Source organism: Haliaeetus leucocephalus, unplaced genomic scaffold, assembly GCF_000737465.1.
Source record: "Haliaeetus leucocephalus isolate CR32 unplaced genomic scaffold, Haliaeetus_leucocephalus-4.0 Scaffold848, whole genome shotgun sequence".
NCBI lineage: Eukaryota > Metazoa > Chordata > Aves > Accipitriformes > Accipitridae > Haliaeetus > Haliaeetus leucocephalus.
Window position 1 is genome coordinate 473131 of NW_010973284.1, and position 25528 is coordinate 498658.

The window sequence follows — 25528 nt, forward strand, 5'->3', positions numbered from 1 at the left end:
GTTGGAGGGAATGCTGTGGTTTTTAGCTTTCGCAGCCTCTGGAAACAAAGATTCCTATTTAGGCGTCCTGATACACATCAATGCCACTCGCCCTACGCTTCTGAAAAGAAAGGCCATGCTGTGGGCAGAGCTCTTGCATGCCGCAATTAGAGTTACACCCTCAGAAAAATTCTAAATACTTGTGAAAATATTGAAGTTTTGTTGCTTTATAGTGAACTGTTACAGTGTAGGTAAATTGCTGAACTGTACTCACCCCAATAACATTACAATCACTACTTCAAGAGCACCTTTTTTATTTTGTCTCAGCTGCCGTAGGTATAATGTTGGCTGCAATTACTTTTTCCACAACAAATAAAGCTGGAAAAACTGAATACATACACTCAGCTTGTAGACACTTCATTTACAGTATTCATAACTGACACAGTTGGAAGTTCCCAGAACAGCTGATTCACACACTCACAACCGATGCTGCAGAGACAGCCCCAGAATGTGCTAATGTCAATGACAGGCTGGTATGTGACAGAGCACAGTGAGGTCAGGGGAGAAGCCTTTAAACAAGGATGGGTTTGCTTTTTGTTTAATATATATATAGTGTCAGAGCAGAATGAAGAAAAAGGATAGACTGACTCCTAATTAAACTATACTACCCTGAATTGGTTTATGATTTATTTTCTTACTACATGCTTTGTTACATATATAATTATTCAATCAATTTGTACTCTCTGAACTATTGGCATTGGAGGCTGTACTGTGCAGAGGGAGAAATTGCAGTTTAGTTCAGTTTACATCTGCAAATTACTAGGCAATAAGGGGTGGTTTTTACTGTGGGGTTTTTTTTTTGTTTGCTCTGGGTTTTTTTTTCCCTGAAGAGCTTTGTACCTGCTTTCAAACTACACTGCAATACCTCAGCTTTTATTTCAGCAGAACCAAGGTCTTTTGGCTTTTCAGTCCCATTAGAAACAGTTGTTGAGAGTCAGAAGACTACAACAGTGTTAAAACCAAATCATAGCTGCTGACCTACAGCCAAGGAAGAAACGTACTACAACCTGCTGCACATACGAGACCTTCCCCCTTCCAAACATCACTTCCATGCCTCTCCTCCTCTGCCCAGCACTAACCCGGGTGCATCTCTGGGGCTTATGGTATTCTTCAGCATTCTGAAAGTATTGGTTTTGTGGAAAATAACACATAATACAATAAAACGAAAAGCCTGTGGGTGAACTGAAGCTGCTACAGAACCGCTGTCCTGATGTGCTACAGAACTTGGGTCCATCTTGTGGCTGAGCACATGGGTCTCCAGGCAGTGACACTGCTGGAAGGCTGAGTTTTCTCCCCTACAATATTAGCTGAAGAACATTAGCTGCTTAGATGACAGCATCCGGGCAGCACCTCACGCCGATACACAGCCTCGGGCAACCGCCTGGATGAACTGCAGTGTGTTACATGAAGCGACAAAGGAGGACAGTCACTGACTACACAAGGGAGTTTATGTCCTAAAACAATTCAGCAAGACAAGAGCTACCAGTCAAGAGTTTCTACTTCACCTGCACTACTTCACTTGCTTATGCTTTTTATGCTGGGAAACATGTAAACTTCATGCTAACAAAACAGTTTGCTGTTTTGCTAATACAGCTGGGGTATTTTAGCATTAATTCAAAATTTGGTCCTTTATTATGTATTCTAATTTTACAAATGGTAACAAAAGTATTACACTTCTGAAGAAAACACACCAAATCACATTTCCAAGTGCTCTTCAAAACACTTCTGCTTTAAAACAGTCTTTGATTATTTTGTGTTTAAATATGCATAAAGTGTTTCCTGATTTTCATTAGGTTACAGGAATTGTATTACATCACAAACAGGTTTACCTGCAACACCAGACACCGTTCACTGAAAATGCTCTGTCCTTTCACAGTTTAGTCCTTGATCTTCACAGGTTGATTAACTGATTTTCTTCTGACTTCTACTATTCTTTGAGTCCCAGAGTATAACAACATTAAAATACACCAAAAATAATAAAAAGTGTAAGCAAGAAATAACAGACACAGATACAGGGAATAAATCGGGTAACCTCTGTGGAGGATGCACTGCAGCACTCATTAGAGACAGGATGCCCATCAGGGTTACGGAAAGAAGAAACTGTGAGATAAGGAAAGATGTATTAGCTAATGGTGATTTAACACCTCAGACGAGTAAGCTGTAACTTTTGTTACTTGGGTACGCTGTATTCTTCAATCTATACATAGATGACATTGCAGAAAAAGAAATTATAGCACACCTCTACACTGACATAGCGTGGCTTTCCCTGTTTGGGGCTTTATGCACAGTTATGGACATAAAACTGGTTTATGCAAGTACTTCCGTACCATGAAGAGCTGCAAGTAAGAATTATAGGAATTAAAATTGCTTACCAGACTCCTAACAATCTTGGGAAATGACTTAACCCAAGAAACATATCCCTTCAGGGAAAGGGAGAATGGCTTCAGCTGCAGGTCCTCTGCTGAAGTCTTCTCAAATATGGAAAAGGAAGCCACGCAGACTGACAGGAATGCCAGCATTGTCACAGTGTAGGCCAGCAGCAGGCCATCTTTCAGTAGAAGAGGCAACATACTGTTAAAACAGAATTACCCGCAGAAGTGAGTATTCATTCTGAGTTATATTTCAAAGAATGTAAAAAGAAGAGGAAAAAAGAATACATTTATACTTCCTAGAATTGGGGAAGAACACAGTTTTAAAATAACGTTAATAGTGTCCAACTCACCTGAAAGTTGATACAAGTAAAAACCACGTAGCCATAAAAGGGATTTCATTTATGATTAAGCAGACTGGGCTAGAATGAAAAGAGGAAAAACAGATGTGCAAACACTGAAGTGACAGCCCTTCATCCTCAACCTTTCATATGGATGCTGCACTCCCACTCCCCTGGGAGGTAGGGCAGAGCCCTACTCCCCACCAGCACAGGCTCAGAAAATCCAGGAACAGGCAGTGCCCAAAGCGCTGCATCCTCTGCTAGGGCACCCTGGTCCCCCCAGCGCCCCACTGAACCCCAACGTGCAAATACTCTGCCCTGCATGGGGGTCTGCAGCTGGAGAGTCGCTAAGCAGAACCCCTACAGCGCGTGCCACGGGCGCGCACCGCCAGCCAGCTCTGTGCAAGGCTGCTCGTTGACTTTGAGGACCAGCCGCACTGCAGCCTCTAGACAACTGCCTACAGAGACAACAGGAGTTCTCTGACCACCAGTTTAGCCTTCCTGTCAGGCATTAATGAGTAGCGTTAAGAGGGCTGCCTCTCCAAATCTTCCTTTATCAAACATTACTTTTAGGTACACATAGGACATCCACACAAAAGAGCAAAGCTGCTGACTGTCCCTGCTGCCCTCACCTCCTTTAGGGCAGCGGATGGGAAAAACATACCTTAGTGACAAAGGGAGAGAGGGCCCCTTTACCATCACCATTACTGAGGTATGGATCACCCAGTTCAACTTGCAACCGTGCTCCAGCCTTGCTGGGCAGCTAAGTACGTATCTCTGCCGTCTATGGCAGCACCGCCTTAACCAACCCCACAGCCAGTCTGTCCCCGGGCAAACAGCTCTGTTCTGTGCCATGCCGTACTCCAGGAAACGCAGTCTGGAGATGAGCGAAGCAGGAGAGACCAGCATGGCTGGTCTCTGTATACTTTCATTTACAAGTTATTCAGAAAAGCAAACGTGTAGAGTTTTTAACATCAGATACATTTGTAAGGGAGAAAGGAGCATGAATAACAAGATCAGGAAAAGAAGATCAAAATAAGTCCACGGAAAAATAATTTACTTACAGTGACACTAGAAGAATAGATTTTTCATGTACTTGAAAGGAGAACAGGAAAAATGACAACGCACAACTAACCTTAGAAAAGGAAATCAGAGATCTATTAGTATACGTGACTGCAATGCAAAGCACTGTTTTCGTTTCTCTGCCGCCATAGACTTTACATGAATGTATGAGCTAAATGATCTGATTTTTCTAATTAACTGCTACATTTACTCCAGTGCAATTTACAAGTACACAGAGCTGCTTCTGTAACCACCTATACATACTAAAAAATACATTGTTTGAAAATTTACCCAGAATTACTCAGAAAGCATTTGATGTGAAGAGCCCTCACTTGCTTAGCTTTACTGACAAGAGTATCTCCACCAAGTAAACACAATATTCACACACAGAAGCACTGGAAAAGTTCAGTCATGGTGACAACTACCCACCTTTTTGACATAAAATTTTGCTCATCATCATGAACAGCCAATACAGCAAAGTAAACAAACTGTCTTTTTTTCCTACCAAATAAAAACATGCTGTAAAACATAAACCAATTCTTAGGATAAATGTTAGTTTTAGGCAATGTTGCGATAAACTCTCAAACATTACTCACATATAATTAAAAATAGAAATTATCTTGTAACTCTTGAAACCTTAGGACCAGCTCCATATAAGTTTGATTTCAAGGAAAACTGATTTTTGCACGTAAGTCATCTTACTGTGCTCAAATTCAATAATATGACCAAGAAAAAGCAAACATTTGGGAAAATAGTATCATTTTCTTTTCAACTGCTAATGAGTTTACAATGTCCATCTCGGGACATTTTTATTGGATTTTGCAGCCAATGCAGTAAGAAAAACTAATACTTTGGAAGCTAAAAAAGAAGAGGAGAAATTCCAACTCTACATGAGGCTTTAATGTGTATGGAATCTTCTGAAGACTCTTCAGAGGAAGATAATAAAAATACAGCACTAAATAAAGAAAAATTGAGGCTAAGGGAAAAAGTCTGGATTTAAAAGACACGTCACACCTCCCTGGACATGTGATAGCAAAACACTTTTTAACCAATCTCTTCAGCAGAAACAAGATGGCATTTAACAGTACATGCACTTCTGCACATTGCAGCAACTGTAAGTAGAACTATTGGCCACACACCAGTTCTCAGTGGTGGATATAAAACAAGGAGCAATTAAAAACATACACTTACCAAAGCAAATTTAAATCCTCGGAGAGAAGGCTGGACAGTTAGTTTTATACAAGTAGGAAGCAGGCTCAGGAATGTTATAGCAAAACTAAAGAATTTTGTAAGAAAAACAGTTTTAATACATGAGTAACTGCATCTGTGATACCGTATAATCACTTTTGAAAACTACATTAAATTAGGAATTCAGTTGTAATTTTCAGAAGTACAAAAATCACTCAAGGAGACTCAATCACAAGAAAAGAGCAGTGAATGGTCTTCACTGACATAAATGCTTCTGAAAAAGGAATAAAGCATTTCCATTAATATTTCAGACTAGACCTAGACTTGAATTCTTCACTTAGTCAAAAAGCAGAACTGTGAACTCTGACTTCTAAGAGGTAATTCTTTGAAGAGGAAAGCATGCACTTTTTAACTCAGTTTTAACCAACCAAGTAGTTTTCATCACGATATAAACAAGCAGAAAATTTTTCAGTCATAAATATTCCGGTACTTGGGGAAATCCTTATCACCTGGGAGAAAAGTACAGTATAGGAAAGAAAACTTTTTTCCAAGATTTTAAACACCGCTTCTCATAATTCTTTGACAAAAATTTGACAAAACAAATAATGCAGATAAACTACTTAAGCACTTCAGTTATGTCTTACCTGAGTTTTAGCTGAGTTTGAGGTGATACTATATTCTTTATTTTTATAAGGACACTTAGACTGCACCAAATATTGGCTACTTTATCCTGGAAGAAGGGGGGAAAAAAAAAAGGTAATTAGTGATAATTATATTCATTTAAACTTATGTTTGTGACTTGGGCTTGGGAGGTGGGGGATTGTTGGGTTTTTACCATGACACTGCAAGAAGACACTTGCAGATATACATCATATTCTTAGATACACTTTAAATTATTCTGATCTTCAAAAATGGAAAGTTTCAAGAGACTCAAAGCATGTTCTAAAATAACTGAGAAATCCTTCAGCACAAGAGACTACTTCTTAACTCACGAGATCGCACATTTTGTGAAAATAAGGCTCTGAAACTATCCTGTCCCTGACTAAACACTGGCATATATGAATCTTTTTTCAAATGTGAAGACATTCTGTATACTGTCACATTTCATTACATACCTGAATGTATTTAGCTGTGCTTACTGCTTGCTAGCAGTGACAGAGTTAACCTCTAATAAATCAAGAAGTCTAAAGACATTAGCAGTTGTGCTAGGATCACTTTCAAAATTAAATTTGTAACTACAGCTATCATGCTCATGAAACTCATCCCTAAACAGCTGCTTGAATCACAGCTGTGTAGACATAACAGCAAGAAAGCTACTAGCACCAACAACTGAGCCATCTTCCTCATATGCTCACTAGCAATACAGAATATGCACTTCAAATCTGCTGAGGATTACAAGTGAACAGAGGGTTTGGCAGCACCAGCAAACACACAGGACGCCTACTTAATAGCCAATACGATTTTACAACCATCAGCATTTGTTACTCCTTCTGTAAATGGGAACCAATTCAAAGAACCTGTTACACGCACCCCAGTATAAATTTACTGTGCATTGCTTACGTGGACAATTTCTCATTTTATCTAGATTAGCATCCAGCAAGTCACTCCCCTGATCAACTCAGAAAATATTTGGGCTAATATTAGACTAAAATCCTCAGGCTCTTTCAGACTCATTGGTTATTGTCATTTACAGATTTTATTTTTAAACTTGGTACTGAATAAAAAGCATGGTGGTCAAAACATTTATTTATAAATTCCAGATAATTCCCAAGGAATAAGGTCATTGGGTTTTTTGGGGGGCGGGTGGAGGGGTCTTTTGTGGGGCATTTGTTTGTTGTTTTTTTTTTTAAATAAACTAGCAGAGAATACACTGAGAACACTTTGTACCACTGCCTAAATAAAATGCTGCCTTTCATACATCAGCATTAACTTTTGAAGAAAAAAGTGCCAGTTGTGATATTATTTATTTCTAAAGAAGATTAAAAGAAAATATAAGATGAATCAAACTATGTAAGCATTTGCTTAAATCCCTGTGACATCAAAACATGGAAATTCAAAGCTTCATTTTATTGGGTAAACTTGGAAGTTGAGAATCTGCTTTTAAAAGTCTAATAAGACTCATGCCCTAATTAGGCAAAACAGCAGCAGCAACTCACTGTCACTTGGGAAATGAGCACCCCTTCTTTTATCAGCAAGACTCCTGTGGCATTAGCATTAGGTAAACGAGCAACTGCTTTCTGGATTAAGGCTGCGGTACCCAGCACCTTGCAGCATGCAAATGGCCATAGCCTGAGGAAAAGTAAAAGTAGGACTGGCCTAAAACTTTCGGAAAATATTGTGGAAGCTTGCACTGAAAATACAAGGTGGGTCACAAAGGAAGTTCCAGACTGCATCCAAAACACTATTCTGAAATTTTTTTATTAAATAATGAATCCTGTTGAAAAAAGCTGAGCTGAATCAGAGACAGAGACTGAAGCTGGTAACTTTTAAGGTTACATCTTCTGACACTGTCAATTACTATGGAATCTATTTCAATGGAAAAATGTATGGATTGAAGTATGGGTTTGATGATGGGATAAGTGTTGTCTACTCGTATAATATCCTGGAAGATGCCAGCTGAGCTGGGGTTAAATACTGGATTAAATAACTGGCAAGAAATGACTGCTGAAGAAGCCATCTCAAATTACTAGTTCTGTGGTGTGTCTCCCACATGAAATCCCTAAAGGTCACAATGAAGGTTTCTCAAGGGATCTAAGAATACAGAACATTTACAGCGGGGTGGGGGAGAAGAAAACATGCATGCCTCAAACAAGCCTCGGTCAATGGGAAAGAGTCTTCTGAGTACTTGCATGATTTGTTCCATGTCGGTACAGAACGGGAGCCAGCAGACAGCAAAGGAAACCACCACTGTCCCTGCTATTTTAGTTAACAATACTAATCTGCAATCAAGAGAAAAGCTTACATCAGAAAAGATAAATCCAGCTACTGGTAACAAAAGTCAGTTCTTAGTTTATTTACAGCATAAACCTTTTCAAAAAAAGGGTTACAGAACTGAAGGTAGCAAATCTAAACAGAAAGAGCTACCAGTACCACAGAAAAAGTTCATCATCCCCAGATTAGTGAGAACAACTCCATGAGAACCACAGAGCCACTGCTGTCAATCTAATCTGGTTGCCCACTGCAGCCCATACTGAATTTAGCTTACAGAATGAAGAGTGTTAAGAAAGGACACCTTAACAGATTTTGCTATTTGTTCAGTGGAAATACGTAATGTAGATCTCAACAAGAAATACTTATTTTGTAGGAGAGGAATACATTACAACAAGGTAAGTATCCTCCACTAGAAATTAATTCAGAAATGCCCACATACAAATAAAAAGAATCACATTCTCAATGCCAGGCTGCCCAGGTGTATTCTTGAGAAAGATAGAACAGTCTAAAGTCACTTACCCCTTTCCTTTCAGTCCCTTCTTGAAGCACTTTCCAAGTAAATAGCAAAAAAAGGGCAGAGAATGGTAGAGTTCCATCTGCTTATAATTTAAGGCCAAGCAAAATGCCACTGACCCCAAAAGGTCCCAGTCATAAGACAAATAAAGTACACCCCACAAGGCAAAGCCAAGGCTCACTGAGTTGTATATGGTTTTTTATGTCAAGGACAAGATACGCATATTAGTACTGGAAGTCAGTAATGAATGCCCTGAGGGACAAGCGTAAAATAGCATGTAAAATACATTTTTCCAAGTTAGTTTTAAAAACACATTGCCAGTTGTGACTATGTTGTTCACAGACAGAAATAATTTTACTTCTATTTAAAGTGTAATATATTTCCAAGGCTTGATTCAAAGCCTGCATAGGCAAGTATAAGGACAAATAGTGTGTGTGTATGTGTGTGTTAATTATACATATAACGGACATTCAGTCAACCAAGCTTTTTGTGACAGTACTCTGTAAGATGCATTAGGGTAAACTTTTTTTTTTAATTTTTTTTTTTTCATTTACCTGATTAAGGATAAAGCTTTCAAGAGCCTCTCCTCCCAAAAGACACGTGCAGAATATTCAAATACATCAGTATTTAAATTATATATTATTTAGTTCCAGGACTCCTGAGGTTTTTGTGACTATATTGCACTCACAACACACCCTCATCCATGACCAGTTCCCTTAGCTGCTAATACTGTATGAACAATGAATAATAGTTACTAAAAGCAATGTTACTTCCTTATGACTTTGAGAAGAGGTTCCCAAGCTCAGCAGACTTTGAAGAGACTAAGCTACACTTACTATTACATTGCAACAAAATATTAGCTTTGTCTTTTACCTTATCTTTCCACAATGAGAGAAACCAGTAAGACGTACTTGTCAGAAATTTCACAATATTTTGTTTTCTCTTTGTCAGTACAAATAGCTGTGACAACACATCACATTCAGATTGTCTACCTTGTTTTCAGCCCACTCAAAATCACCACGTAGATTTGAGATCTCACCAATTTCACATCAAAAAATTGTTATACCAAAGGGCTCTGATCTTGCAGAGACGTGCAGCAGCAGTAAAGGTTAAGTAAATCTATTGACTTCTTGGGAGATGGTCACAGAAAGTGAAGTTACTCACGTAAGAGTCACAGGGCTAGAATAGACCACAGGAGACTATGTAGTCCATCTGCCTGCTTCAACACAGTCTCTGCTACGCCTACGTCACCCCTGACGTGAGGTTTGCTGAGTCTTTTCTTAAAGATCTTGAAGCTGCACATTCCTCAACATCCACAACCTATTCCAGCATTTTGCTGTAATTAAGGCTCAAAAGATTTTTCCATGGTAACTTAGTGCCGTTACTTTTTGCCCTATCCAACATAAGAAACACGGAACAGATTATTGCCTTCCTCTTTGTACATCTTTTACATACTAGAAAATCGTAACGCTGTGCCTTCTTCTGACCACCAGCTTCTCTCACCTAAGATGAATTGCATTCATTCCCATCCCCATTCTTGTAAGTGATGCCTCCAGATGATCTACACCTTTAAAGAGTCAGGCCAAAAATAGAATTTCAGAATTCCTGAACTGTAATTCAAATATTCAAGAGCATTATGGTTTTTTTTTTCCCCCACAAAATCTGCTTTCTAAGCTATATTATCCTCCAAGTTCACCATGCACTCTCTTGGAAGAAAAACACAAATTAGTAAACTATTTGATTGTCAAAACTTGATTTAGTAGTAGATACTGAGATTCCTATCTCCTTGGAATACTTAAATACCTACATTTATCACAACTCCAGTATTGTGTCCCTCTGGCTCAACGGCACTGATCAGCACAGCCTGGAGGAGTCACTAACAGCATTTGCTTGTTGGTGTGCAAAACAAGTATAAACCCAGAAATCTTATTTAAAAAGACCCACCTGTGAAGGTGTCTGCCACCAATATCGACTAGTTAGCTCTGACGGCCTAACTCATATTAGATGCCTCGCTTTTAAATGGTTAGGCATCAAGCGAAGTGAATCCAGTTTCAAGTAATTTTAAAAGCAAGACAGAACAGCACATTTTATAGAACTGAACATTTTACACAACTACACTTGACGCACTCCTCTGCCGTCTCAAGAAGATCTAAGGTGATTCTCTCTCCAAGCACAAATCACAGGAGCACAAGTCATCATTCTTTTCACTGTCATAGTACCATTGAAGTTTTCTGCAACAAAGTGACTGACAGGAATATGAGCTTGAGGCACAGAAAGAATGCTATTCGTGTTTGGATTGATTTGTCCCAATAGCAACTATTTACCTCCAATATATTTCAGACTTGCAGTTTTCTTTAATATCTCTGCTTTGGGGTAGGCAGAAGACCCTGGATGACTTTGTATACAAAAGTAACAGCTACAAACAAGTGCTAAAGAACAGTGTTACTTCGTAAATGGAAATTCATTTCACTGCAGAACAAGGATACTGGAAGTGTCCATGGTCAATAAGAATGAGGCCTGGATAAAGCAGTATGCAGAGAGCACTGGAAACCTGGAAACAAGGATCGAAAAAGAGGGGCAAAAATAATTATTAGACCTTAGACAGAGGAACTTGTACTACTTCTCCAGTACAAAAATTTGCCCCTCCATGGTGCATCCTCTGTGTAGGAATCTTATTCTCTACAAGTAACCTTCTGTCAGTAATATTTTGAGGAATAAAAAAAGGATAAAGATTTTCCATAAATAAGAAAATATTGAATAGAAACCAGCCTGCCCTTTGCAAACCAGCTGAAAGATCGTCCACACCCATCTTAAACCTTGGCACCACTCCAAAAATCAGAAGAATTATTCCAAAATGTATTGGTTCTACCATAAGAAGTGTGCAAGACAAAGCAATTCCTAGATTCCCCCATGTCACAGCACAAATGTTGTTTTTACTACCCAAGTAATAAATCCAGAAAGAAATATAATTCAGGAGTTCATGGCTACTAAACTTCAGAGCACATTGTTATTGAAAGCATTGAAATAATTGCTGTAAGATAAGTTAATGGCTTTTTAAAATCTTTTTAACTGAAAAGCCTTTAATATGAGATACACTGATTGTCATCAGTTTTATGTCAATTGAAGCCATCATGGTGTTCTATAGGTTAATTAACTCTCATACTGTTACGTTTCTACCCTGTTTTAACAGTATGTTTTCTTTAGTTTTTTAATTTACACACACAGCAGATACTTACCTTCTTTTTAGTAGATGTTTCTTTCAAGGAAAAACAATATAAAATAACTGCAGGAATATAGACCAGCAAATCAGCAACAAACACTGAAAAATAAATATTAACTTTACATTAGAATCCTCCCACATACCTCATTTTAATGCTATCCAAGCTGTGTATTTTCATCTGGATTGTGAATCTTGGACTCTGCTTAGAGTTTTAACTTCTTAATACTCCACATCTTGGTTGTATTTGGTGTAAAAAAACCTCAGACAATAACAACTACACAGTGCTGAAGTGAGACAAGTTGCCTACCTTTGCAACGTGGGGTTTGCATCTGTACCCTCACTGAAAACTTCACTTTAGTCATTCAATTCAACTGAAACTCAGAAGTCATGTGTCTATAGTTTCAGCTGACTGTGCTTTTCTATTGTCTTACGTTGCGTTACAGTACAATTCATAGTTTTAAAGACAGCTCAGGTTTGGCAGTTACACCAAAACTAATTTTTTCCAATTGTTTTGGGAAAGAAAAGGAAAAAATATAGACAAATAAACATTAAAATATCAGAAAGTCCTTCGATGGAATAAACTGGGTAGTTCCACTTCAAAGGACAAAAAGAAATAGGTCTACAGAATTTGATCTTGTTAATGTTTCTAACGCTATCATTTCTGATGTCCAAAAGCTGCTGCTTCCATGTGTTCAGCTGTTTTGGCTTCTGGCACAGCCTCAGTCAATAAGGGAGCACAATCTAGTTCCTCACATGCCGAAATGAGAGAAGGCATTCTTAATTCTGAAAAGAAATCAACTACAACTAGATGCAGTCAAGTGGTTTGATGGAACAGATAGTCTGAAGACACAAATAGTTAAGAAACTCTAGATTATAACAATCTCCAATGTATCTGCGTGAATTACTAGTGATGTGGATAAATAGACTAACACTAGTTATTTGGCTTTGATCATCTGCCTACAGCAAATATATATAAGAGAGTCGGCAAGAAAATAGAACCAGCAGGTTCCTCTGCCTAGAATTATGTCAACTCCTGCTCATGCTTAAACCACGAAGTGAATTCTTCTTGAGTGTCGTCTTAAGAGCCTGAGAAAAATCTCAGATTATCTCTATAAACCAGTTTCAGAAAATGTCCAATTATTCCAAGAGGGAAAGTATACTTTGCCTCTTTTTAGTCACAGGCTTTGGAAGAAAATGTTTAAAAATATCCCTTATTCAGCGATGAATTGTTTTGCAGGCTTAAGCCACAATTAAACAAATATACCCAAGGCGTTAGCAAAACAAATACACTGACACTTAAAATAAAGGTGTAATACCAACAACTGACATTGACCATTCTGAATTATTTTAATGCATTCTTCTAATGGCTACTGTTAAAAAGTGTTTATCAGTTCTCCTAGATCCATCAGTGGTTTGTCAAGTGAGTTGATTTCAAAATTAATAAAGACCATTTCAAGGGTAATTAAGTTCCAGTGATTTTTTTTTTCCAATTCAATCAATTACTAGAGACCAGACTGAGAGGTTTGTGAAGTACAGAAAAGCTATTGATGAACAACAAATTCTGCTGCTGCAATCAGAAAGTATTTTGTGGAACTCTAGTGTTATGCAAGCAAAAGACAGATTTAAAATGAAAGAAAATAGCAACAGGATAATATGGCATCTGCCATCACTTAGAGAACAAGAGCTCACTGGCCACATTGTTTGCTGTCCTACAGACACAGCTACTGAATTAAGTTATCTACAAATTTTTTTCTGCATTTGTTTTATCCTTTTTTTTGTAGAAGCCATTCAAAATAATCAAGTGGTCAGAAGAGTGAGTGCAGGAAAATTAAATTTAGGATAAAAGTGGTAAAATACATTTTTACATTTTTGTTAACAGAAGTTTATCTCTAGAAAGTGGTGACCGTTTGAAAGAAAAGTAGCATCTTTAAAAACATCAAATACCTTTCCCTTTCACATAAAGTACACAGCTCATACTAAAGATCCCTGAGACCTCAAGAGGCTGTTAAGTCAGTGAATGCCAGTCTACATACAAAATAATTTTACAATAAAAACCAAGCTAAGCTGAAAAAGAAAAGTATATTTATCAGAATGGAAAGGACAACAACACTACTATTTTCAAAATTAAAAAATGGGTCTATGCTAAAAAAGAAGAAAAGTAGCTTTGTTTTAGAGTTTTTACTGAATCAACTGGGTGAAAACTTGTTCGCATATTTTATATTTATCAGCTTCACAAATGATGGCAGAATAGGGAAGAACACAGGAGTTTGGTTCATAAATGGACCTGCAAAGCCACCCAAGTTAAAGAACTGAGAATAAACTGGTGAAGACAGAGGCTGCATGATATTAAACATGCTAAATTAGTAAGCGAGACAAATCTGTACGATCATCCTAAGGAAATATAATTTTCCTACCTGTTGTACGCATAAATAACTTATGTGGCTGACTCTCATACCCCCGAGATGTGTGCAGAGCAATCCAATCAGGATTTATTAACTTTGCACTGTAAAACAAAGTACAGACACATCAAAATGTAGACAGTTCTCATTTCCCTTTACACTCCTTTCAGCAATAAAGATGACATGCACAGGAGCATATTCCAAGAATTAAGATGAATGAGAAGAAATATTTCAAAGAGCAATAGTGATCAATGAAATATTTTCCTCACCACTAGATCAGTTTACACTATAGACTTTAGCTGCTTTTTCACAATTTAAAAAAAAAAAATCTTTTACAACAGTAAAAATGGAATACAATATTTATTAGGATAAACCACCTTCAGTCTAGTTCCACCAACTTTTAAAAAAACAATTGTAAATACCTTTCATACTTAAGTATTAAATATAAACCATTTACAGTTCACATAGATGCCCCACATAACTGTGCCTGTGCACTTTAACCTACATTCTTATTCCATAAGTCTCATTCCAACAGCAGTAAAGCCCTTGTGGAAAAAGTATTCCAATAACAGAATTCTATTTACATGATATCCAGTCATCAAATGTCACTTGGGCTCTCAATACACGAAAGCCTTCCCATGCAATGCACCCAATTCCTACAGCACTTTTCTCTGTGCATCACCGATCCAACAGTGGCTTATGTGGAAAGCTAAATATCTAAGTCACACCTAAATCTGCTAAAATTTCCGGACCTGACAAAAAGAAAAATGTAACCCTTCAGTCCTCCTTGCAATAATTACAAAACAGAAAAATAGCAGTATTAGTTTTAAGCAATAGGGATACACATAGAATCTATTTCCCCAGCTTTAAAGTAGCAAACAATACTTTCCTTTTCATCAGCTGCCCAGATTGGTAGTTTTTAGCTACTAGTTTCTCTCCCCAGGAGACAAAGACAAAAAGAAAAGAAGGGGGAAGAAAAAAAAAAAAACCAAAAGGTAAATTTGGTGTTTTGCATTCTCCACAGAATTATTTAAAATAAAGAACTTACATGTAAGCACACACAAAACTGTGATAGGCAGTAAGAGGTGGATAATCAAGGCCCCAGTAGAGTAGGTTGTTATCACTTGTATTGAAGTACCTAAAAAAAAAAATTTAAAGAAGGATCTACATTTCCAGCTTTGTTTCAGCCCAGAGAAAAGCCTGACTATTAAACCAAATATTTTTATCAACGTATTCAAAATCCAATATAGAAGTTAGCAACTTCTCTAGCTATCTGCTTTATTTTACTTCACACAAAAAAATCTCAAGCAACAAAACAAAAGCAAAAGTGCTTCAGAGTATACTCACTGGTGTTTGCAAAACAGATTTTAAAAAGCTGCTAAAGCTTACTTACCTGGAGAGGGAAAATCCTTGACGTGAACAGACTTTGACAAAAATCCAGAGACAAAGACAAAGCCTGCACAAAAATAGTTGTACACACCTACTGTAGCTCTAGATTTATGTAGTAGGCTTTGCAGGTCCTCATCTCCACCTACAAACCAAACCTACATTTTTTTCATGCATGTCAATTATTCCAGAAGACAGCAGTCAATTTGCCAAAAAGGAAATAAAACAAATGCAGTTAAAAGGAAATTTCAAGAGAAATTGAATTCACTAGTGATTTTTCCATATATTAATCCTAGATTCTTTCCTTCCCAGACTTGGACAGCATATTTAATATGCGACAATGACTTCTGAATAGTTAAACTTTATCTGCTACTCTTAGACTGCAACGTAGCAAGTTGTGAACTGCTTCTGCTCAACAGACCATAATGTGAAAATTCTGAAAAACCATCTGTTGGAAGTTATACTGCCGGAAAGCAACTGAACAGAAGTGGGGAAGGGTAGCATAAAGATATTACACAGACAAACAAAAAGCAGCATAGGTCTGAAAGAAAACCATGCCACAGCAGGTGCACCTAGGCAATTCTGTCAGCATGAACGTAGAAGTCAGGGGGCTAAAAAGTTCCTTAGAAGGCAACACAAGTTATCAGAGTAACATCTCCTGAATAACCAAGACAAGGTCATGAACTTCAATCAGATATGTCAGTCACAACCACTTTACCTACTTCTGCCTCAAAACTCAGGTGGACCACGTGAGAGAAAGGAAAAGGATTTTCCCATTTGTAATTATGTTGTGTGGGTATTTCTATGGAAGGCTAGCAGCAGTGAAAATTAAGTCACCTCTTCCAAATGAGAAACAGAAGGTTTTACCCAAGGAAAACAGAAGTTGCAGAAGTAAGGCATCAGACCCTTTACAGCTCACAGTGAAACAGAATGACTAGTCTACTCTAACTGCCAAGGGGCAAGCTCTTGGCTTTTCCCGTTTCTCTCTTCAAATGCAGCCAATTTTTGACATTTATTATAGTAAATGATATTTCCTGAATTCTTTATGAGCTGCCTGAAGTATCTTACGAAATGATGATAAATCATATTTCTTTGAGTTGCATCTCTGCTTCTTATCCTATGATTCAAGATTGCTCACACCAAGGCAGTTCAGATTCTTCACGCAGATCGTAGTAGTCTGCAAATTAGTAGTAAACTTTCCAGTTTTGTATTTTTTTTTTTCAATTTTACCCTTCATAAACCCATAGCTGCAACAGAAAAAACAATGCCTATATCCAGTAATATTTAGCAAAAAACCCTTCACAATTTTAATTAGCAGTATAAAAAGAAAGTATGTTCTTAAAGTAGCCTTTAATAAATAATGTCAAGGCTCTAAAGAATAATATAAGAAAAGAAATATTTAAATTCTGGCCTCTGGCTCAGTTTCCTTGTGTGAGATTTCTCTAACTACAAACCATACTGTAGTTTACTGCAGCATTATTTTAACATATCTTTGTTTGGGATCAAAGAAAATAAGCATGGAACATGGAGCTATATTACCCATACATGCCTGTTTAACAGTAAACGTGACAACTAAGTCTGTGAAAAGATCAAGAGATCTTCTAGGACTATGCCCCCACGAGAGAGCTGCTCTCTGTATCTACCTAGACAAACTTACAGAAGAACACGTGCTTGCTGCATAGACACCTTTTCTAAATACTAAACAAATAGCAGCACTGTAAGTGATTAGAATCTCATCTTCAAATTTGAACACTATTTTTACATGCCAGAGTAGAACATCTTTTCACACTGTCTATTTCTATAACACGGGAGGGGAAAGACAGCTTAGTATTCTAGAATGTAACACCTTGCATGTCAGCCAAGATGTTCTCTTCCAAACGCCCAAAACTGAATATGACTTTGCTGCATTAGAGATTCAATTCCCAAAGCAGATCCAAGGCAAAAAACTTTTGTCATAAATAAAACAAAGAGCAAATACAACAAGACTGAGATGCCCAGCTAGCAGCCCATAGGCTAATTCCAGCCTGCAATATAGTTTCATCTGGCCCCTGGGAATGCCTAGAAGTAACGACTGCTATAACTCTTAATTTTAAGTACATATAGTTCCGCATAGCAGCGTGGATCAAAGCTGCCAACTCTATTATGTTGGCTCTCCATTACCCCAACTCTGATACAATGAGGGGTTTGGATATCCCAGAAAAACTTAGAAGAGAAATGATAATATAGATACAACACAATGATCTGAAGACACAATACAGAGTCATCTGCAGAGTTCCACAAAGTGCCATATTTTCAGAATTGGCCCCACGTATATTTACAGAACTACAATTGAATTAATATTCTATTCTGTCGTATCGGTCTGTTCCCCAACACAGAGCAGACGAAAAAAATTACACCAGACAAACAGAATGCCACTATCCCTGTTGGAAAATGACCTGCAGTTCCAATGTATACCCACTTGTGTTGTAGCATATATATGGACTAAATAATTTTTACCGTTCCATGCAAGCTCCAAGGAATATTAGGAATGATTTAAAAATAAAGTATTTGGAATAATTTTCCTACTGTTTTAAGTGATCTCTACAAATTAACTCTTCTTACATCTAGATTCCAGGCACCCACATTTTAAAATCTATATTAAGAACACGGGTGTGAACAATGAACTTGCAGGTGTGAAAAAGAACCGGTGCCTCCAGCACAAGAATCCAAGTTTCTGCATTTACTGTCATGCCCCTGCCTTTTAGCTTAGGAGAGATAAGCAGAATTCGTTTTGGCTTTGTCAGTGCTGATAATGATGAAAGTTTTTATGCATTAGAGAACTGGAACTCAGGAAGCTGAACTGATTTTTTTCTAAACCAGGAAAACAAGCTTCTCTATGATCTTTTATATAAGCCTGCTAAAGAAATTGCTTCTTGATCTTTCCAGTCAATTCAAAACAAAGCTGGAGCTTCACAACAGAGAGACCTACCAGTCAGAATATTTTGTTATACAAGCTCATAGCTAGCAAGTCAAAGTTCCAAATTTTAGCTTTTTTCTTTCTTGTGAAGAAAATGGTACCTCAATCTAAGAGCAGGGTGATGTTATATTACTACAAAAGGGGTTTTAGAATAATTCAGAGATAGTAGATGTTGCACAGGTCTTAAACTTAATGGTATATTAAAGTAAGATACGAACTAAAGTTTCATTACATTTACCCCTTTGTAACCCGAGCTACAATAACACTACATACCACTGCCTGATGGGTAAATTGTAAGTAACTTCTTGCCAGTGTCTCTGAGCTTCGTAGTCTCCATACATTGGTGGTTTTCCTGCACCTAAAGAGAGATGACAAGAGTATTTAGGAATTTATTCGGTTTATGCAGGCTGCTCTTCCTCCAGATATGTATTTGCGTATTAACATATTACTAATTTTATTCTCCATTCCTCTGTGATATTTGAGAGCAAAACAGAGACCTCATCTGCTATGCAGTCTAACAGGGAGGGAAAAAAAAAAAAAAGTTATGCGTTCCTTTGGCTTTCTGAATATTTCTGCGATAAGCATTTATCAAGATATTCCACTGTGAAGAATTGCTTCCTCATATGACAAAAAAAAAATCATTTCCAAGTGTAGATGAAAAATGTGGCACCTTCTCTGAAATAAGAAAATGTACATAATGGACACCTTACACTGATTTTGTGTGAAATACTACACTTCCTTAGTATATAGTAATTGACAACGTTCTCATTTGTGTTTCAGCCATGTTGTGGTACCTTGCTATTAAAAGTAACAACCAGCCTTATTTTTAAATTTACTCACAATTAGGACCTGCTGCAAGTCCTCCAGTTCCTCTCCCTTTCCTCTGCTGCCTGCTTTGCAACACTAGCAAGAATACTGCATCTGTCCCTTTCCCCATGATTCTTAATAAAGAGTTAAGATGAGCTATTTACTAAATCAGGCCATTCAGTACACAGAATAGGTTTAGAAGAATTTTTTCTTATAATCTACAAAGCTTTCTAAATAATAACTGCTCCATTTTGGCTTACAGGAATTGTCTCTCACATTTTTCAACTGAGTGATTGCTATGTAGCAGTTCTGCAAAATGAATTATGTTAAAGGACACTTGTTATACATGCATACATAAGTCTCTCAGGAAACTAAGATTTTTTTTTTCCATAGAAAAAAGCTTTATCAATACAAATACTTCAGATATCTACTCATAAACAATTCCCTCAATGTAAGCCTTACTCTGATAATGGCAGTATGTTAAGCATCTTTATCACAGAGTTTATTTACTTCTATTAACCTGTGCTTATTGAGAACAGAAATTGGACTGATAGTACTTCCAGTAAAATATTGACACTAGCCGGACAGAGATTTAAGAGTTTCTTTAAAATATAGGAAAGCCATCTATATTTTTTTCACATGATCTATGTCTGTGGGAGTCACACAAGCTCAGATATGTACTATTTATTCCTGGGTAGTGGAGAGAACAGATTATTTCCACTAATTTATTCATGGGTAGCAGAAAGAGTAGATTGCCTCCACTATATGACACATTGAACTAAAAGTTTCCCAAATAAGTGAGGTCACTGGAGAATAGGAGTTTTATCAGTGTCCACTCTGTAAATACAAATCTAGTGGAACAAAGAACCTGTCATAGGATTACTGAAATACAAAAATAGGTGTTATCCAAATTTTAGACTGTGCGTATATCCGTGTGTGTGTTCTCTGTGTTTGTGTGTATATACACACACATTTTATTTCAGCTTCTCCCCCTCCCCCCCCCAAAAAAATTAACTGGTTTCAGAATGATCAAAAGAGATCTTAATCCAAAGGTTTGATTACTAAAAGCCAAATACAGAGACTGATCACACATCAGTTAGTTTGAGAATGCATGTTTAGCTTCCGTCTACAGCCAGAATCAAGTATACTGCCAAACAGAACTCAGAATTAATAAAAATGAAGTATTTTATTTTAAAAGGATCACAAATACTTTAAATTTAGGGTGGACTTATTCAGTTTTACTATTACCTGGAAACACACATTTTTAAGTGTTTGAAGCTGCCTTTCAACATAGGTATTTAGCTTCCACTCATTTAGCAGGAGTTTGGCAATGCATTAAAAAAATTATGCTTTAATCTATGAAGCCAAATTTTTCCTCAATAATTCTTCAAGACCAACTGATCTAAGGTCATCATAAATGGTAATCTTTCAAAACTAGGTATAAGTTATCTGCTTTCTCACCATCATGACCCTAATTCCAGAGGCAGATCCAAAAGCATGCCAGATGGCAAGCAACAACAGAATGGAAATGATACAGCGATCCAAGACTATACGGTAAATGAGGGCAGAATTAACTCCTTGCTTCTGGCCATCCATACCACACATGGTTTCAGAGTATGCCGAATCAGCATTTCTACCAGAGTCTGCTTCAGAGAAGGATGACTACTTCTAATCCTTTGCTCAACTCTATTGCATCGAGCAGCAGTGAAAGCAAAACAGCCACGTCAGTTTAAACACTACTCTGCCCAATTTTTTTTCTTGTTCCTGTCATTAAAGGTTTATTACATCTGAAGGAAGTCAAAGAGGAAAAAAAAAATTCCAGTGTACTTATGCATTTGACAGCTCTTCCTAACATTCAGATTTGTCTTTTTTTCAGCCAGCCAATGCTCAAAGTTAAGCACATGCTTTAATAACTTGCTGGATTGGATCAGACCAGACTCAGCTTTTCCTATTCCAAAAGAATTTATAGGATCATTGTGTAGGAAACAAGACCATTATTTTAGTTCAGGCATTATTTTAAGACTCTCTTTCAGAATCTTGATTGGTATGAAATTAAATCAACTTTAAAAAACCTAGTTAGCAATGTCATTGTAAATACTTGCAGTGCAACAGAAAATTAGTATTGTGTGGCAAAAGACAGGGTGTTTGTTTTCCTGCCTATAGGTGGGTAAAAAAGAGCCTCAGTTACCGACAGAACAGATCTCTCATAATGGCACTTTCAGAAAGCAAACTCAAAATAAAACAACTGTGCAAGGAGGCATGCATGCAACTTATCTTCAAGCAAATTCCTTCAAATAGATGAAACCCAGGAGTTACCAGTTTAAAATCACTAGAATACTACTTGAACAGCTCCAACTACTCAGGGGATGAGACTCCCAATTGCCTTAACAGAAAACCAGAGTTGAATTTGACTGAGCTTGTGATTCTTTTAGCTGATGGGGAAGTAATGGTTCTTTTTTTTTTTTTTTAATTTGCAGAGAGCAAGCTTTGTGCAAGCTTATGCTAAGTGTAGGAATGGCATTGAGAGGTTTGGAAGAAAAAAACTTGCTAGTTCTTTGCAAGCATTATGAGATGGGGAGGAGAAAAACTCATCCATTAAAAGAATATAGCTCTAGTTCATGCTGTAAACAGTCTGAAGGAAGTATAGCTACAAGGCAGAGCGTAATCGTTCACTCCACGTCACCTTTACGCTGTCTTCATTATCACCAGTACAGTTTTATCTAAATATACATTAACGCTGTATCTGTTATAGAACTTAAAGGACAAAATTAAACAAATGTACAATTGGACTGCAATAGTATTCTGCAGCTACTGAAACAACAAAGGCATAGGGGTAAACAGCCAGCTGTTCTTTGGCTCCTCCTAAAACATTACTAACAGTCACCCCTCCTCCCCACACCCAAAAAAAAGTTGTGGTAGGGGTTTTTTTCAGCATTTTGTTCCAAGCAGCTGTGACATTAATCATTGCACACTTCAGAAAAATAAGAACAAAGTATTCTATGAACCTTCAGGAAATAGAGAGGCACTAAAATACGACAATACTTGAAAAAACACATTGCTTCCTATTTATGATTTTACATGCAAGTTTATTTTAATTTATCACAAGCTCCATAATTCACCTTCATGTGGTTGTTTTACAGACCATGAACATGTATTACCTGAATAAGAACCAAGCGATACAGTCCAGCGTACAGTAAGTGCTAGTAAAACAGTAATTGTCATTAAGCTCCACTTCTCCATAGCTGGTCTTTGTAACAAGCCAAAAGGTACCTGAAAAAACACCATAAACATCGCTACAATACTGTCCATGTTTTTGTTCCTTAGGCATTTAATGGTACTACTGATAGTACCAGTTTTCTCCCCCCACAGCAGCATTCTGTTACTATCTTGCATCTGGAAGCTCACTACAATCAGGAGGGGTTTTCAGTACCGGCGAATTTCTAACCAGGAAGCCAAATGCTGCCCAAAAGCAATTTCTCCCACTTCTGAGCTAGAAGCTGAAAAGGTATCTGACAAAATGCATAAAAACAGCAGCAAGAAGGGTAAAAGATTTCAAACCACTTAAAAGAATTCAGATGCCAGATCAACACTACGCTGTACATACACATACATACTTAAGCTTCATCTTAATAGGCTCCACACAATTTGTTACACAAACATGTAGCATGTTTTACCTGTGAGTGACAAGAGAAAAGTCTGCAAGGGACCAGTAGAGAAGATTGTAGTGGTAGTCAAAATACTTATGCCATGTCTGTTAAGTAGCTTACAAACTAGTATTTGCCACTGAACAAGAAAAACCTCTTCAAAGAGGTTTATAAAAATTCCTAGATTAATAGCTCACTAGGAAAAAAAAAAAATCTATCGTTCATAAGCGCACAGTTTTCAAAAGTGAGTAAATGTCCCAGTATTAAGTTAATGCCATTTATTTTCTTGATTGAGAACACCACAGCCAAATTATGCAAAAGACAGATCTGGTATAGGCTTCTCTGTTGGTTTAAACATACTCAGAAACTATTTAAAATTTAACTATGTACTGGCAGGTCTTATCGCTGGACCAGATATTATTGTCTGTTCTCCTGCAGCCACTATAAAAGCACAGAGCCCACCATAAACTCTGTATCATGTGTTCTAACTAATTCCACAGGAATACAGTCATGAGCCGGCACATAATCAAAAAATTAAATGCATACTGCCGAATGCAAACATCTGGCATTAATGATGAAAAACCCCTGATCTGAATCCTACTTCAGTCTCCCCGATATTCAAAAGGGGGCCTGAAATTCCACCTCTCCCTTCCCAAGCATAAGCACACTATCCCTAGAGGATATACCAGATGAAACCTACCAGGCTCAAGAGATCTCCATTCTTCTACCCAAAAAGGCAGGAGGACTGATCTCCCACCGAGCTTGCTTGACCATACTAAGGATCCAGTAACAATAAGAAACATTGCTAGATCTGCAAAGTTAAAGGCCACATTCCTCAAACTCAGAAATCAAGAAACAGGAAAGTAATGATGTTGCCCTACGCAAAAAGAACACTAACTATAGAATATGCAAACTTTGACCCAGAGAATCAAAAATATTTTAGCCTGAGTTAGAAAAAAATTGAAGAAGAAACTACTCCAATCTTGACAGTGAAAGACAGCAGTAAATCCATAGGCTGTACTTCTGCCAAATCATCAGCAGCAGCACCATTCCCTCCCCAGTCAGCAACAGATACATTACAGAAGAGTGGATGAGCCTGGGTACAACTGCCAAAGATTTTCCTTGCAGAAGGGGCATCATCCGACTTAAGTGACTTTAATATACTTGCCACTGCCAAAAAAAAGCAACAGCAACAAAAAAAAACCCCACAGCAGCAGTACTGAATTGCTGTTTTAGTAACAGACAAGCAACATCTAAGACATGTTTCGGTTATTCTGCTCAAACTAAATCCATATTTATTTACTATTCACAGAAAGGTATGACCCAACACCACCACCAAAGGGGAAAAAAAAACCCAAAACCCACAAACTTACTTTAACAATATAAATCTACGACAGCAGTAGATCACCATCTATAGGTAGAAACGTGAACACTGATATTTGCGCGCTTTCAATGGTACACCTGTGCCTAAACCACAGGCTAGGCACATTTATCCAAATAAAAGATACTGAGGTCGACTCTATAGATGATTTTACCCGAAGTGAACTCTCCTGCCTCCTAAACTTGGGTCCAGTAAGACCTGGGCCCTATATGACTTCCAAAATCAAGTGTCACAGGCCTGGCCTTTCCCTTCTGTAAAATACTCACACCTGCCCTTCCTTTCTACCTCCAGTTAGAGCAATTATTACTTAATGGTACCTTCTCAATTCTTACATAATGCCAGTCTCACCTACAGACAGACTCCCCCATCACTGTTCCTCTCGTTTACTTCTGCCATTCCCTGCGCTTGGAGTAACTGTCATTTTCTGGGGTACGGAGTTCCTTCTTCCTCTCCTCTCAAAAGCGGTTCTTAAAATATTCTTTCCTACTTCCTTTTCATCTTTAATAATTATTCCATACCTCCCGAAACAAAAGCCATGCTTTTATTAGATTCTAAAGTATGGCTCTCTAGTTTTTGTGATCCCGTGGGTAACAACGTTAAACAAGTAAGACTTTTCAGGAGATGACAGAGCTGGTTTGGCAAGTGTCAAACGTTTTACCTTCTGCCTCTGGATGAGCAACACCAGAGGGTCTCTCAAGGGAGATGCCACCTATAAGCATAAGGTGAAAATCACAGCTCCAAAAAAACACATCCTTCCACGCTGCCTACCATGAAGATTCAGATGAATAGCACCGATACAAACCACCCACTCCTTGCCAAAGGGAAGCTTACAAAACTCAGTCATAGATGCATGGCCCTTAGTATAACTCGTTGTTTTAAAAGAGATGTCAGCACGCAGCTCAACAGCGTCCTTTCCTTCCTCAAAAACGCAAAGAATTTCATTTGCTGAAGTACAAACGAACGTTCTACAAGCCTACTGTCTCTACTCCTCGTCAGAAGGGGTGTTTATCCCTCAATTTTCCTCCCCCCCCCCCCCCTCTGTCCCCAGCCTCCTCAGAGACACACGAGGCTCAGCTGCTGCAGCAGGACTTCGCCCTGGGCCCTCACCCACCAGCGCCCACCGACCCGACCCTCCGCTCCCTCCCGCCTTGCTCCGGGCCACCCCCCGCTTCCCCTCAGCCCCAATAACCGCCTCCCGTACCCCCGGGGAAGGGACGGAGGGGAAAGGAGGAGCGGTACACAGGACCCGCGGGCTAACACCACCCAGGCTTCGCTTCACTTCACGCCCCGT

The 25528-nt window shown here is 38.0% G+C and overlaps 1 protein-coding gene across 1 annotated transcript; it reads right to left on the reverse strand.

Moving 5' to 3' along the window:
- Window positions 1-581: 581 nt before the first annotated feature.
- Window positions 582-25528, reverse strand: ALG6 (ALG6, alpha-1,3-glucosyltransferase). The gene is made up of 16 exons (XM_010582294.1): window positions 25439-25528; window positions 24896-24946; window positions 22371-22482; window positions 18679-18763; window positions 15112-15201; window positions 14079-14167; window positions 11681-11763; window positions 10931-10995; window positions 8450-8635; window positions 7803-7938; window positions 5644-5729; window positions 5003-5087; window positions 3814-3884; window positions 2762-2830; window positions 2412-2610; window positions 582-2139 (listed from the first exon to the last, which is right to left on the reverse strand). The coding sequence occupies exons 3-16, from the start codon at window positions 22450-22452 to the stop codon at window positions 1942-1944; spliced, it is 1524 nt and encodes a 507-aa protein (XP_010580596.1). The 5' UTR covers window positions 22453-22482; window positions 24896-24946; window positions 25439-25528; the 3' UTR covers window positions 582-1941.